This window comes from Thunnus albacares, chromosome 8 (assembly GCF_914725855.1).
Source record: "Thunnus albacares chromosome 8, fThuAlb1.1, whole genome shotgun sequence".
In the NCBI taxonomy this organism is placed as follows: Eukaryota; Metazoa; Chordata; class Actinopteri; order Scombriformes; family Scombridae; genus Thunnus; species Thunnus albacares.
In genome coordinates, this window is record NC_058113.1 from 26,195,494 (window position 1) to 26,208,276 (window position 12,783).

At 36.3% G+C, this 12,783-nt stretch overlaps 1 protein-coding gene across 1 annotated transcript in view; it reads right to left on the reverse strand.

Moving 5' to 3' along the window:
* Positions 1-12,783, reverse strand: part of LOC122987728 — a 60,980-nt gene that overhangs the window by 40,593 nt on the left and 7,604 nt on the right. Inside the window, exons 12-13 of the mRNA XM_044359747.1 lie at positions 11,904-11,951; positions 11,504-11,547 (exon numbers count right to left, since the gene is read on the reverse strand). Coding sequence (XP_044215682.1) covers positions 11,504-11,547; positions 11,904-11,951 — 92 coding nt within the window. The remainder of the gene's footprint in view (positions 1-11,503; positions 11,548-11,903; positions 11,952-12,783) is intronic.

Consider the following 12,783-nt stretch of genomic DNA (forward strand, 5'->3'; position numbering starts at 1 on the left):
TCGCTAACTTCACGTTTCTGACTATGGAGCTGCCAATAATCAGAGTTTGTTTCTCAGCGGGTGTGTCGCTGAGTGGGGAGAACCTGTTAGAAACATGAACTGGTTGGTGGTGAACCGTGGGCTTCTGCTTAGGGCTATGCTTCCTTCGGACAGTCACCCAGCCGCCCTGGCTTCCCGGCTGCTCGGGAGCTACCGGGGGAGTGGGAGCTACGCTAGGTCGGCCCGCACCGGATACTAGGGGCTGGCTAACTATATTAGCAGCTGATTGTTTTTCCATGGTGCGGAGCCGCGCTTCCAATTCACATTTTGTTAAGATAAAAAGATATTTCTAATATTTACAAACAAAAGGAAATCCATGGGATTGTAAACTGTCTCTGAAACTTAATGTGAAACAATTTTATGACTAAAATCCAAAGAGCAATTCTTCTAAATACTAGTCATATTACACGTCTTACCTTGTATATGACCAGTGCTTTGGTATTCATCTGAAAAAAGGCAGAGGTAAAGAAAATATGTATGTGTATCTGAGTTACTTTTATCTATAGCAAAAACAGTCGATATCTGCTTCATTAATAACACATCTTAACTCAATAAAATCAATACATAGACAGTGAAGATCAATTCTTGCAGTATTATTTAAAACTGACCTTTTCGAATTGTACATGTCCAAACTGGTTGACGCTTATGTTCAAGCTTTAGCTTAAAGTTTCTGTCTGGATTTTCAAGGTACACTTCAAAGAAATCTGGGTTTGTGCTTTCATATCTGAGCTCTCTTTTCTGTGAAAGAAATATATAGAGAAAGGGAGGGAAGTTAGATTTTTTTTTTTTCATAAGTTTTCAAATGAAGTTGAGAAAACTGTGGTGATATTCTCATTTAAATCAAAGACATCTACAGGTAAGTACAAAACATGATAAATATATATTCTGTATTCTACCAAAGCTTGGTAAGATTGTATGCTCAAATGAAAGATAACATGGAGCCAACAAGCATGGTCATGACTGCAGATATTTAAATGTATTTTTTTGCTTGTAATGCAGACATCACATATTACTTATTTCAGCAGTACTCATATTATTCAGATATATTAATTCAATAAGAAGGTAGTGAGTGAATACATTGGATAATGAAGTCATAATTTTGAGATAAAAGCAATAAAAGCATTTGTAACCAGATATGTCATGCAGTTAAAATTTTTGAAAGTTTTGAAAATTTTCACAATGCATTTCCATTACTATTTTAGAAAAATGTTTTGAAAAAAATCTCTGCACTACCAAATGTGTGGCACGTGCATCGGAGGAAGGTGCAACTTGAAAGCAATGAGAAGAACTCCCAGCTTGCAACGTTTTTGTCTGTCCAACCTTCATCAGGTAGGCAGCATCACAACACTTCCATATATATACAAACATAGGTCATCACCTGCGCGTCCACTCATGTCATATATAATATCTATGACATGAGTGGGCAGTGAATTGGGGCATTGTCATCCTGGAAGAGACCACTCCCATCACGTTAGAAATGTTTCAGCATAGAATAAAGGTGATCACTCAGAACACAGCAGAACAGAGCCACCAGGTCCCCTCACTGTAGGGGTCAAGTCTGCACCTAATTTGTCTTTATGTTCAATGTATGATGACACTGAAAACATTTTTTGACACATTAACACTTTGTCCTTAATTTATCTTCCCTTTTGACTTTTTTATAGAATGGATTTAATATGTTTGATGACACTGTGGAATTTATCATATATCAGTATGTTTGTTCTTAATTCACTTGTTTTCTATTTTTTGACTTTTGGAGAGTTTTGAGGTTACATGGATATTGCTTAAGATTTATTGGCATCGTTATATTGTATCATTTTTTATCTTTTTAATCTTTTTAATGCTATTTTCTGACTGTTGACACATATGCATACGTTCAAGGTGCTCACCAGCCAGACCAGTCTCTGTGGTCCTCTGATTGGATAATTGGATGATTGAGGTAGCTCCTGTGTGTGTGTGTACACACACACACACACACACACACACACACATATATATATATATATATATATATATATATATATATATATATATATATATATATGGAAGTGTTGTGATGCTGCCCATATACCTGATAAAAGGTCAGACAGAAACATTGTAAGCCAATAAATATCTCAGCAGTGGGTGAGGTGGTGTGCGGGAGTTCTTCTCATTGCATTACTGTTTTAGGAAAATTTGATGCCTTTAACTGGACTGTTTCAGAGTGGCTTAAGACTTTTAGATGGGTTTGTTGTTTGGGTAACGTAGTCCTCCAATCTAAAATAAATTAATTATTTGACCATGTGCACTCCAGAACGACACATGGGAGAGTTGTTTTTTTAAAATCTGGCTCCCCTTTCAGCAGTAATTGGCAGGACATCATTTGTCTGTGCTTTCCAAAAAACATTACAGATCACTGTTAAAAACAATTATGTTTCCTCTTGTGGCAAAGTCCAATGTTGGGTTATACCATCCATCCACCCCTCCTCCATCTGCATCTCAACAACGCCACTGCTCTGGGCCATAATTACTACGGTCACTAGATGGAATCTGTCACTACAACGATATGCTGTTTTGGGTGACTGACATTACGACCTATTGTGTTGTTTTTCTAGGGAGAGTCTCAACTAAAGGTGGATTAGTTTGTCATGTATTCTTGTTAAAAAATATCAAAACCCAGAACTATTTTGTGTTCAACTGTACTCATCTTATAGTTATTAATAATTATTTCTGAATCAAAATTCACTTCACTTGATATATGTAAAAGCAGTTCAAACCATACCTCAGGATCAATCTCTGCACTGTCCAAGTCTGTTGTTAAGGTGAAATGATTGTGCATTTTCAGGGACATCTCTGGATGTGGTTTTCGGATTATTTTGTATCCATGGGATAATTCCCTCTTGTCCATTACCTGTGGAAAAAAAAACCCAAACATTTCTACGAGGATACGTTGACCAACAGGAGCCATTCTGTATCTTAAAATAATTGGTATTGGTGACATTGAGATATGCAATAACCTGTCCAAGACCAGGGTCACGTGGGATCAGATAAACATGAAGTGTGAGGAACGCTGTGTTGGTCTTGTATATTAACACGTTGCACTTTATTTTCACCGGAAAGCCGACTTTCATCAGGACCGCTCTTGGAGAGAAAATTAGTTTGGATAACTTGACATGGGATGATGTGACCTCGGACACTTTTTCAACAACATCTCCACAGGCATCTATGTGTAGGACTGCAAACTTGTCTAATATTGTAGAGTCATCTGCACAAAATACAAGCACATATATTTAGTGAGGAGAACAGAGATCATTGTTTTTACATACATTCTAATGAACACAATGAAATTCTTAATTCTTTAAACTTACTTTTTTATGTGTCCACTTACCTGTGCAGATCCAGTGTGGCAGGTACACTTCATTTAACTTCCCAGCAATGACTTTGATGTCCAGTAGAGGACCTGCAGGCATGTATTGTAAGCTTTCCATTCTCTCCATGTGTTCTTCCCAAGACCAGAACTGGTACTTAATGCTGACCTTTTCTTCACAGACCCATCGCAAACCGGAGACACTGCATTCAAACTTTCCTTCTTCAGACTGTAGGCTGAAAGAAAAAAAACAAAGGTAAACTTAACCAGCAGGTGCCTTGATTTTATTTAAAGTTATATGTTTAATTATGACTGTTACTGTAACATGGCAGGGAAAAAGATCTTAGTTGTCCCTCTGCGAAAAAATTCAATGAACCTTGCTGAAATGTTTGCCATAGTTCCAGTTTGTTGTGACACAGTATTGAAGATGTTATTTTTACCTGTAAGTTGGATCCTCATCTGCATCTGTACTGTTCACTTCAGGTTCAAGTTTAGTCCAGTCACTGGACTCCTGCACAGGAGGACAATCACTTTTGTAAATATTGTACGTGAAATTGTTCCTGTTCAATCTTTTTTAACATCATACAAATGAACAAATAAAAAAATATATTGAAAGAAAGGGATTACCATAATGCTTCCATGAGCCTCAAACTCCAAGCTTCTTGAAGGCCCTTGTTAAAACACATTTGAAAATGTTGTGTTAATATAATGTTTATATATAAAATCATATTTTAACTAACAAATGCTTTGCTGCTTTAGCACTATGTGCTACATAACACTCCTCCAGTATGAGAACAATATGTTAGAGTAGCAGCACTTCACAGGACTTCTGTTATGTACAACGTACAGGCTAGCTACATGTAGCCAACATCAAACGTGTAAAGTAATGAGTGTTGATGTTGCCGTCATGCTATATAGTCAATGTCCTGTATCATGCTGTTGTGGTACCAAACCAGATACTGAAAACCAACAACTTAATGATGGTGCAAGTGTTTGTTTTTTTCACACAACTTACCTTTGGATCCTGAGCTGGTGTCTAACAAATTCTGCACCAGATCAATCCTGTTCATCTTCATTAAAACCTCCCTGGTCACCTCCACAGACTGTTGACCACAAATCTCCACCATCAGATCCACTAAATCAACTGTGCTGTCTGCCCTCTTTATTTGGACTCCTGGGATTCTTGGGAGATCTTTCATTTGTAGGTTCTGCAGCCACCACTTGACCTGCTCGATCTCCCCGAGACATAATTCTTCCAGTGTTTCCAAAAGCTTCTCCTTAACTCGTGTCATTGTTTCATCCTGATGGATTAAAAGTGATCAGGGGGCATTTATATAATATTTCCACTGTAATGATAAAACACTGATGTCTTTGCATCAATGTAAACATTTAAATCATGTGACTAATATTAACCACATGAGGCAAAATTATACATTTAGTGAAATTGGACTCATGCATCAGAGGACAATCACTTTTGTAAATAACTACAATTGTTCAATTTACAAATAAACAAAAGAGCAAATTGAATAATAAAAGAGATTACCATAATGCCTCCATGAGCACCAAGCTCCAAGCTTCCTGAAGGACCTTGTTAAAACACATCAGAAAATGTTTTAAATTATATTATGTTTATAAATGGAATCATATGGTAACCTTCCAGATGCTCTGCTGCTTTAGCACTATGTGCTATACTCTCATATACTCTGTGCACACACATCTACTGTGTGTCTGTCAATCCTGGGAGAGGGATCCATCCTCTTTCACTCTTCCTGAGGTTTCTTCAATTTATTCCCTGTTAAAAGGTTGTTGTTTGTGGTATTGGTCTATACAAATAAAATTGACTTGACTTGACTTCACTACATGGCACTGCTCCAGTATGAGAGCAATATGTTATGCAGGACTTACTGCTGAGAAAAGTCTAAGTTGAGAAAAGTGGCAGCACTTCACAGAACTTCTGCTATGTACAATGTACAGGCTAGCTACATGTAGCTGTTGTAGTGACGATTCCTCATGAGAGGGAAAGATTATACAGTAAAAATATAGGAACAATCATATAATTATTTGTTTTGCATGTACATATATTACAATAAACAACTGGATAGTAGCCAACATCAAACATGTAGATTAATGGGCGTTGATGTTGCCATCATGCTATATAGTCAATGTCCTGTATTATGCTGTTGTGGTACCAAGCCAGGTACCAAAAACCAACAACTTAATGATGGTGTAAGACAAGCTTAATGCTAACAACTAAATTGTTCTCACACATAATGCAGAAATTAGTTTGCATTTTTTGCATAATATGCATTTTTTTTGTAACAAAATATCACGAAATTTGAAAATTACAATCATAATTATTTTCCCAGGTGTTTGAAAATGCATCCAGTCATCAGTGTCCTGTCTTATGTTGTCATTGCACCAAGCCAGGTACCAAAAACTAAAGAGGCAATGAACATTTCTTACATCTTAATAATGGCGTAACAGGAACTTAATCATGATTAATTACATATTTTTTTGCCAGATTACAATGAATGTAAAATGTTCAATAACAGTTTTCATTGGAACTACTTTTCTTAAACCAAAGAAATAATCCTTATAAAACTGTTGACAGCATGTTCTGAGGATTATTCAGTTTAACAGAGACACTGTTCCTCAAAAAAAAAAAAAAACTTTTCAGGAAGAATTATTAAAAGCAATCCCTCAATGGTGTGAACATCACAAAAGAATTTCATTCACCTCCATTATATTGGCTGCAGAAATGTTGGAGATAGATATCACAAAACCTTGTGAAATAAAAATGCTGCAGATGCCACTATAGGTGAGTGAGGGCTTTTTCATGTTGTGTGTTTTTATTTTTGTATTATTGGGCCTAATTCACTAATATGTGCATAGAAATGTTCTCACTGTGTGCACAAAATAAGCGTGCATGCAAAATCACCATAGGATTCATGACACATCCGCACTGGCCAATTTTGCTTTTACCACCATGCGTATGCATCATTCTAAATTGACAGGCACTCCACTGGTAATAAGCATACTAACACACCCTAATTTCTCTATGTAAGGAAAGCTCTGTTGGAGCAGTGCAGCAGTGGAGAGAGCTGTCACTCATTGCAAAGAGGGCCGTGATGTTAAAAATATAGAAAAACTTAACTGCTAGTGAAATGCAAACAATAGTTTCAGAAGTAGAAGCCAGAAAAGGCAGATTTAGCTGGTAAACATGTGATTGGCACAACTGTTTGGAGCCTAATTGTGAATCCTGTAAACAGCCTGCATACCTGTTGTACCATGATCACGCAGTACGTCTGTAACAAAATAAGAAGTTGGTAAATGTATAGATCTGTATAAAACTCTAAAGCTGTGCCAGGTGTGCATCGTATTTTGTCTCTGTCCACAATAGGCCGTGATGTAGTGAAAGCAGAGCGTCCCTCCTTGTGCCACTACTGAACTGTCAGGTTGTGAGGACGCTGAACAGGCTGCTGGTTAAACAGCTGCATATATTACAGCCAAATCTGATGAGGGAAATTAATGGGTGTCACATTCCAATATGGAAACTCCAATTTATAAACTATTGTCATATAAAGCGGACACAGGTCAATTTTAATAAATTAATAATTTCATTACATTTATGATGATGATTTATGGATTACAACGTCTTCATTATTAATTTTATATGTAGTAAATAAATTGTGTATTATTAACAATTTTTCACTTTTGGATGTTGTCTATTTAGGCCCATTTTTAAAATAATTGTGGTTCTAATATACTGTTTACATTGAATAAATTTTGACTATATCATTTTTTAGACTGTGGGATGTTTATGATTTGTGTGTATGCATGGTCTAAGGCAGTTCTAAATTTGTTTGCAGAGTAAGAAAAAATTCAGTTAAGAACATATTGATGAATCCCGGATTTGTGCTTAAAACCTTCGTTGTGCGTACAGGCTGTTTGTGAATAAGGCCAATTATCTTTTTATTTGGCATTTTCACCTTAATTGGACAGTCAAGAAGCAGACAGAATATGAGGGGACAGAGTGCGGTATGACGTGCAACAAAAGTCCCCGACTGCAATCACACCACACCATTACAGTTATGTGGTATGCACCTTAACCATTAGACTTTTACGAGGCTGCTTGTGTTTTTTTGTTCTTTGGTAACTTGAGAGAAGAAGCCCTTTGAAAAGATCTCACTTTTTCAAGCAGTAGATGTCATTTTGGAAATTATGCAATATGTAGGAGTCTAGTTATTCTGGGTTTACTTTTGGCTTGTTTTTGCTGTGGACAATTTAAAAACAGTGACTGATCTAGAGTCATTGAGTATAGTGACTATACAGCATACAGTGAGTATCTTTGCTTGTGATAATGGCTTCTAGATAATATAACAATCAAAACAACCACATATTCAAATGGCTGCCTGACTGTCAAAAATGTATTTCTAATGATGAAAAAACAGTAACATTGAAGTAGAATAAGACCCCACTCTGCATACCAAATGTTTGATATTGGAATTGTATTGTTTAGGGGTTTTTTTCACATAACTTACCTTTGGATCCTGAGCTTGTGTCTGTCAGACTCTGCACCAAATCTCTCCTGTACATTTTCCCTAAAACCTCCCTGGTCACCTCCACAGACTGTTGACCATAGAGCTCCACCATCAGCTCCACTAAGTCAACTGTGCTGTAGGTCCTCTCTATTTGGACTCCTGGGAGGTCTTTCTGTCTTCGAAGTTCCTGCAGGACCTCTTTGAATTGCAAGAATTCCCAGAAATGTAATTCTTCCAGTGTTTCAAAAAGCTTCTCCTTAACTGATGTCATTGTTTCGTCCTGATGGATTAAAAGTGATCAGAGAGCATTTATGTAATATTTCCACTGTAATAATTCAACACTGATGTCTTTGCATCAATGTAAACATTTAAATCATGTGATTATTGTAACAACTAATGTTAATATATTACACAAAATGATACATTCATAAAGACAAAGTGTGAGCACAGTGTGATTCATTTCATTTATTTCTATAAACTGGTTATTAGTAATTGTGATTTATTGCATGTCTCCAACTCTGTCTGACACTGTGCTGCCAAAAGTAGGAATGAGACACCTGATCACATGTTCTTATTGCTTCAACAGCAGCGGTGATATTCCAGCTTTAAAAACTCTTTCCACCTATTTACCATCAGAGTTGAATAAGAAAGTCTGGAAAAAAAATACACGTCCTAAACATTTAGTTGTCCTGTTCTCATCCTCAGTTGTAGAGATAGCACAGATTTTATTATAACATTATTGGTGGATATAATATTTCAGCTCAAAATCTCAATCAGAATCCTGCTTCAGTTCAGTGAGCACCATATGATGAAATGATACCATTGGTTTGTATTATTTAAAGTTGTCAAGATGAGGATCATTTTCAACCAGCAGCTATTTGATGAAAGCTGTGTTGTGTAAAGTGTGTCTGATGTGACATTACTCACTTTCTGGGGCAGTGAAGACCTCTGCTTCTCTGAGGAGAAAGAAAATAGAAAATGACTCAAGACTGATTAAACATCAGACTATAATCAGTTTTACTCAGATTTAGTTGCAATAACACTAAAATCTCCTCTGCTGCTTCTGACATCATAAACAATAATCATACAGAGAGAAGAGAGGTTGGATATCATATCATTAAAACCTTTGAAATCGAATAGAATCCAGTATAAAAGTCCTGCAACAAATATGACCGTCTTTAAGTAAAGATTATCACCTCACAAAATAATCTTTGATGTCAAATAGGATTTACAATGTTGTCAAATTATAATATTCAGTGTGTCAGAGAGGTGTTCATTCAACTCCATGGTCATTTTTTAGGTCCTAGCATGTAGCATTGATGCACTGTATTATACTGTCAATTGTACCTAATATTTTGCCTCCCCTTAAAGTCAAACTGTAACTGGAATTCTCCTCACTTTGTTTGGAAGGAAACATAATCTATAATGATACTGCAGCTATTGTGTATCATTTTCATTTTTCCAAGAGGATAAAACCGTCTTCGGAAACATTTGTGAAATTAGCATCTGAGCTTCAGGCTCTAGGAGTGGCTGACTGACATCTGAGAGCTGCAATGTTAACTTCCCTACTGTGCTACTGACTGGAGAATGTCGTAGTCTGATAATGATGATACCACATAGCCTTGGTTATGTAACATTAGCTACTGAAGACGTCTGTCACTTTACATTATTTAACATTTGTGAGGATCCATCAGGCTGTTAAATTTGTTTTCCACTCAGAAAGTGTAAGCTAGCAAGCCAGACTAACTAACTTCCACTCAAAGTAGAAGATAGCCTAGCTCTCTAAAGTTAGACTCCTACCAGATGTCAGATGTCAGAGACGTGTTGATTTAATTAATGATTTGTTGCCCCCTGTCAACTACTTTTCTCACACTTTACATTGGTGATTAAATGAAGTTTGCACTCAAGCAGATATACTGTACATTTTTAAAATAAATCATTAGATGTATTCATTAGATACATGTGATTGTGTAATGTGACAGTTTTGTCTTCTTTGTTTTACCTTTGGGTCCTGAGCTGGTGTCTGATAACCTCTGAACCAGATCAGATCTGCTCATTTTCTTGAAAATCTTCTTCATCAGATTCACAGACTGTTGACCATAGTTCTGTAACATCAGATCCACTATGTCTTCTCTGTCTGCTGTGTAACTCAACCTCAGTGAGCTGTCTGGGAGGTTCATCTGGGAGACAGTCCACCGCAGGACCTCTTTGAATTTCTTTAACTCTTGATAACTCAAATCATTCAGGGTTTCCAAAAGCATCTCTTTAACAGCTGCCATTGTTGCTACCTGGAATAATCAAAACATTGATGAGACATACAGTATATTCAATCCACTAGAAAAAAAACACTAAAATAGTTTCTCATTGCATCTCATGAATGTAAGTGTAGATGTGAGTGTTATATGTTTATCTGTGAGATCACTGTCAAAGCTGAAGAAGAAACTCAGGAAAAATGTACATGTCAACATTTCCTCATCTCATTCCTCAGTGTTAAAGATATGAAACATTACTGATGGATAAAACTGTAGCTTGAATGCAGCTTCTGTGAAAAATATTCAGCTTAAATCATGAGTTTGGGTTGTATCAATATTTAAAATGTTTAAGATGAGAATCATTCTCAACCTTCAACTATTGAATAAAAGCTGTGTTGTATTGAGTCAGACAGATGTGACATTGCTCACTTTCTGGATCCGTGTAGAGATCTGTTCATCCACATAATGTTTCTCTGAGGAGAAAAAAAATATAAAATGACTAATGAGTGATTGATGAAAAACAGACTAGAAACACTGTATCAGGCTATATTGCTTTGTACTAATTTACAAATTATTTACAAAATTACACTTAAACCGAAGCAGTGATGCAGACATTATCACTTATATTTTTTCACCCCGTCCCATAATACTTTTTTTGGTTTTAATTGTCTTACTTTTGGGTCCTGAGCTGCTGTCTGACAGCCTCTGCACCAGATCAGGCCTGTTAATGTCCTTTAAAACCTTCTTCATCATCTCCATAGACTGTTGGCCGTACTCCTGCACAATAATTAACACTATGTCCTGCATGTCTGTTGTCATCAGCAGCCTCCGTTCGATGTCAGAACTTTGTCTTGTGAGCCTCAAGTGATTCAAGAGGACTTCCTTGGAGTCTTCAAGCTCCCTTTTACTCAAACCAGCCAGTGTTTCCAAAAGCAGCTCTATAACAGACGTCATTGTTTCTACCTGGTAAATTCAAAGAAAATCTTCATTGGCCAAATGTACAATCTCTCAGGTGGGATGAATACAGATTTTTCTGTTTACATCTCATCAACATGTGTGTTTTTATAAATGTGGATATATACAGTTTACATTTCACCAGTGGTAGAGGTAACACTGATTTTTAACATTATTAGTTAACAACGTTCTTGCTTCAGACCTCATGTGTACATGATGCAACCTGAATGTAGTTTCAGTTCTGAGAGAACCAGCTGTTGAAAATCAGGAATTTGTTTGTATCATCATTTATGATGTTGAACATGTTTTTTTCCTGCATCTGTTGAATGAAAGTTGTATCTGTAAAGTCAGACAGATGTGACATTACTCACTTTCTGGATCAGTGCAGGCCACTGTTCATCCACAGAGTGTTTCTCTGAAGAGAAGGAAATAAAACAAGACTCATGAATGCCTGGTTTACCATCAGGTGATATAATCAGACACTATCAGACTATCTTGTTTTAAATTAATTCTAATATTAAGGATTAATTGTAAAAGGAAAAGAAAATCTGCTCAATAGTAACATCCTAAAAATTAATTTCCAATTTCACCTGATGAACACTTATCAACATGACGTCACATTTGTTATTAAACTCAGTGTTAAAGCTTCACATAATGAAATGTAGATTAAAATAACTACAGAGCTTTGAGGAAAGGATTCAAATCTGTCATCTTTACTCCTAATATTTTTAATTTTCTTTATTAGTGTTTCAAATGTCTTATGGTACCTACCTCCCTCAGTGGTTTTTACACCAAACGCTTCAACTGATGATCCTGCAGCTGAAACACATTTAATGAACATTGTAATTACATAATAAAAACACTGTGTGTAACCTTTATGTGTACCTGTCCTCAGTATAATACTCTGACTCCCAAGTATAATAAAAAGCCTTTAACACTTCATGGCTGAGACCAATGTGTTTTCAGAAAACACTTAGTCAGGGTGATAAAATAAAATACAAAGACACTGCACACGTCACATGACACAGATGGATTACAAGTGTGTGGATGGAAGACAGGAGGAGGCCTTGGTTACAGAAATCACAGAAGGGATGAATGAGAATGAGTGTCCATAGTGGAACAAAGTTTAAGTAAAATTGTAGCTATACAAAAATACAACACAACATATACAAGTGAAATGATGTAGACAACATTAACCAAGTTCCTATCTGACCATATACAACATAAGACTAATAATGAGTAATAATGAGCTCTAACTCTCCTCTGAGGTGATCTTTGTCTTATTATTTTGTATGTACAAGTAAATTGAATTAGTTCAATTAACCACTTCAAAAATGAAATGAAGTACCAGAGAAGTCAGACCCTACCTCTCCCTCGAGGATGCTACGAAACTGATTCATGCCTTTGTACTCTGACACTTAGATTATTGCAACGCATGTTATACTGGTTTGCCAAAAAATAAACAACAACTTGTCCAAAACTCAGCAGCAAGAATTCTAACCAAAACCAGTAAAAGAGGTCACATTACTCCTGTTTTAGCATCTTTGCACTGGCTCCCAGTAATGTTGAGGATAGATTTTAAAATTCTTTTACTTGTTTTTAAAGCTCTGAATGGGCTAGCACCTTCCTACCTGTCAGATTGCCTATTGGA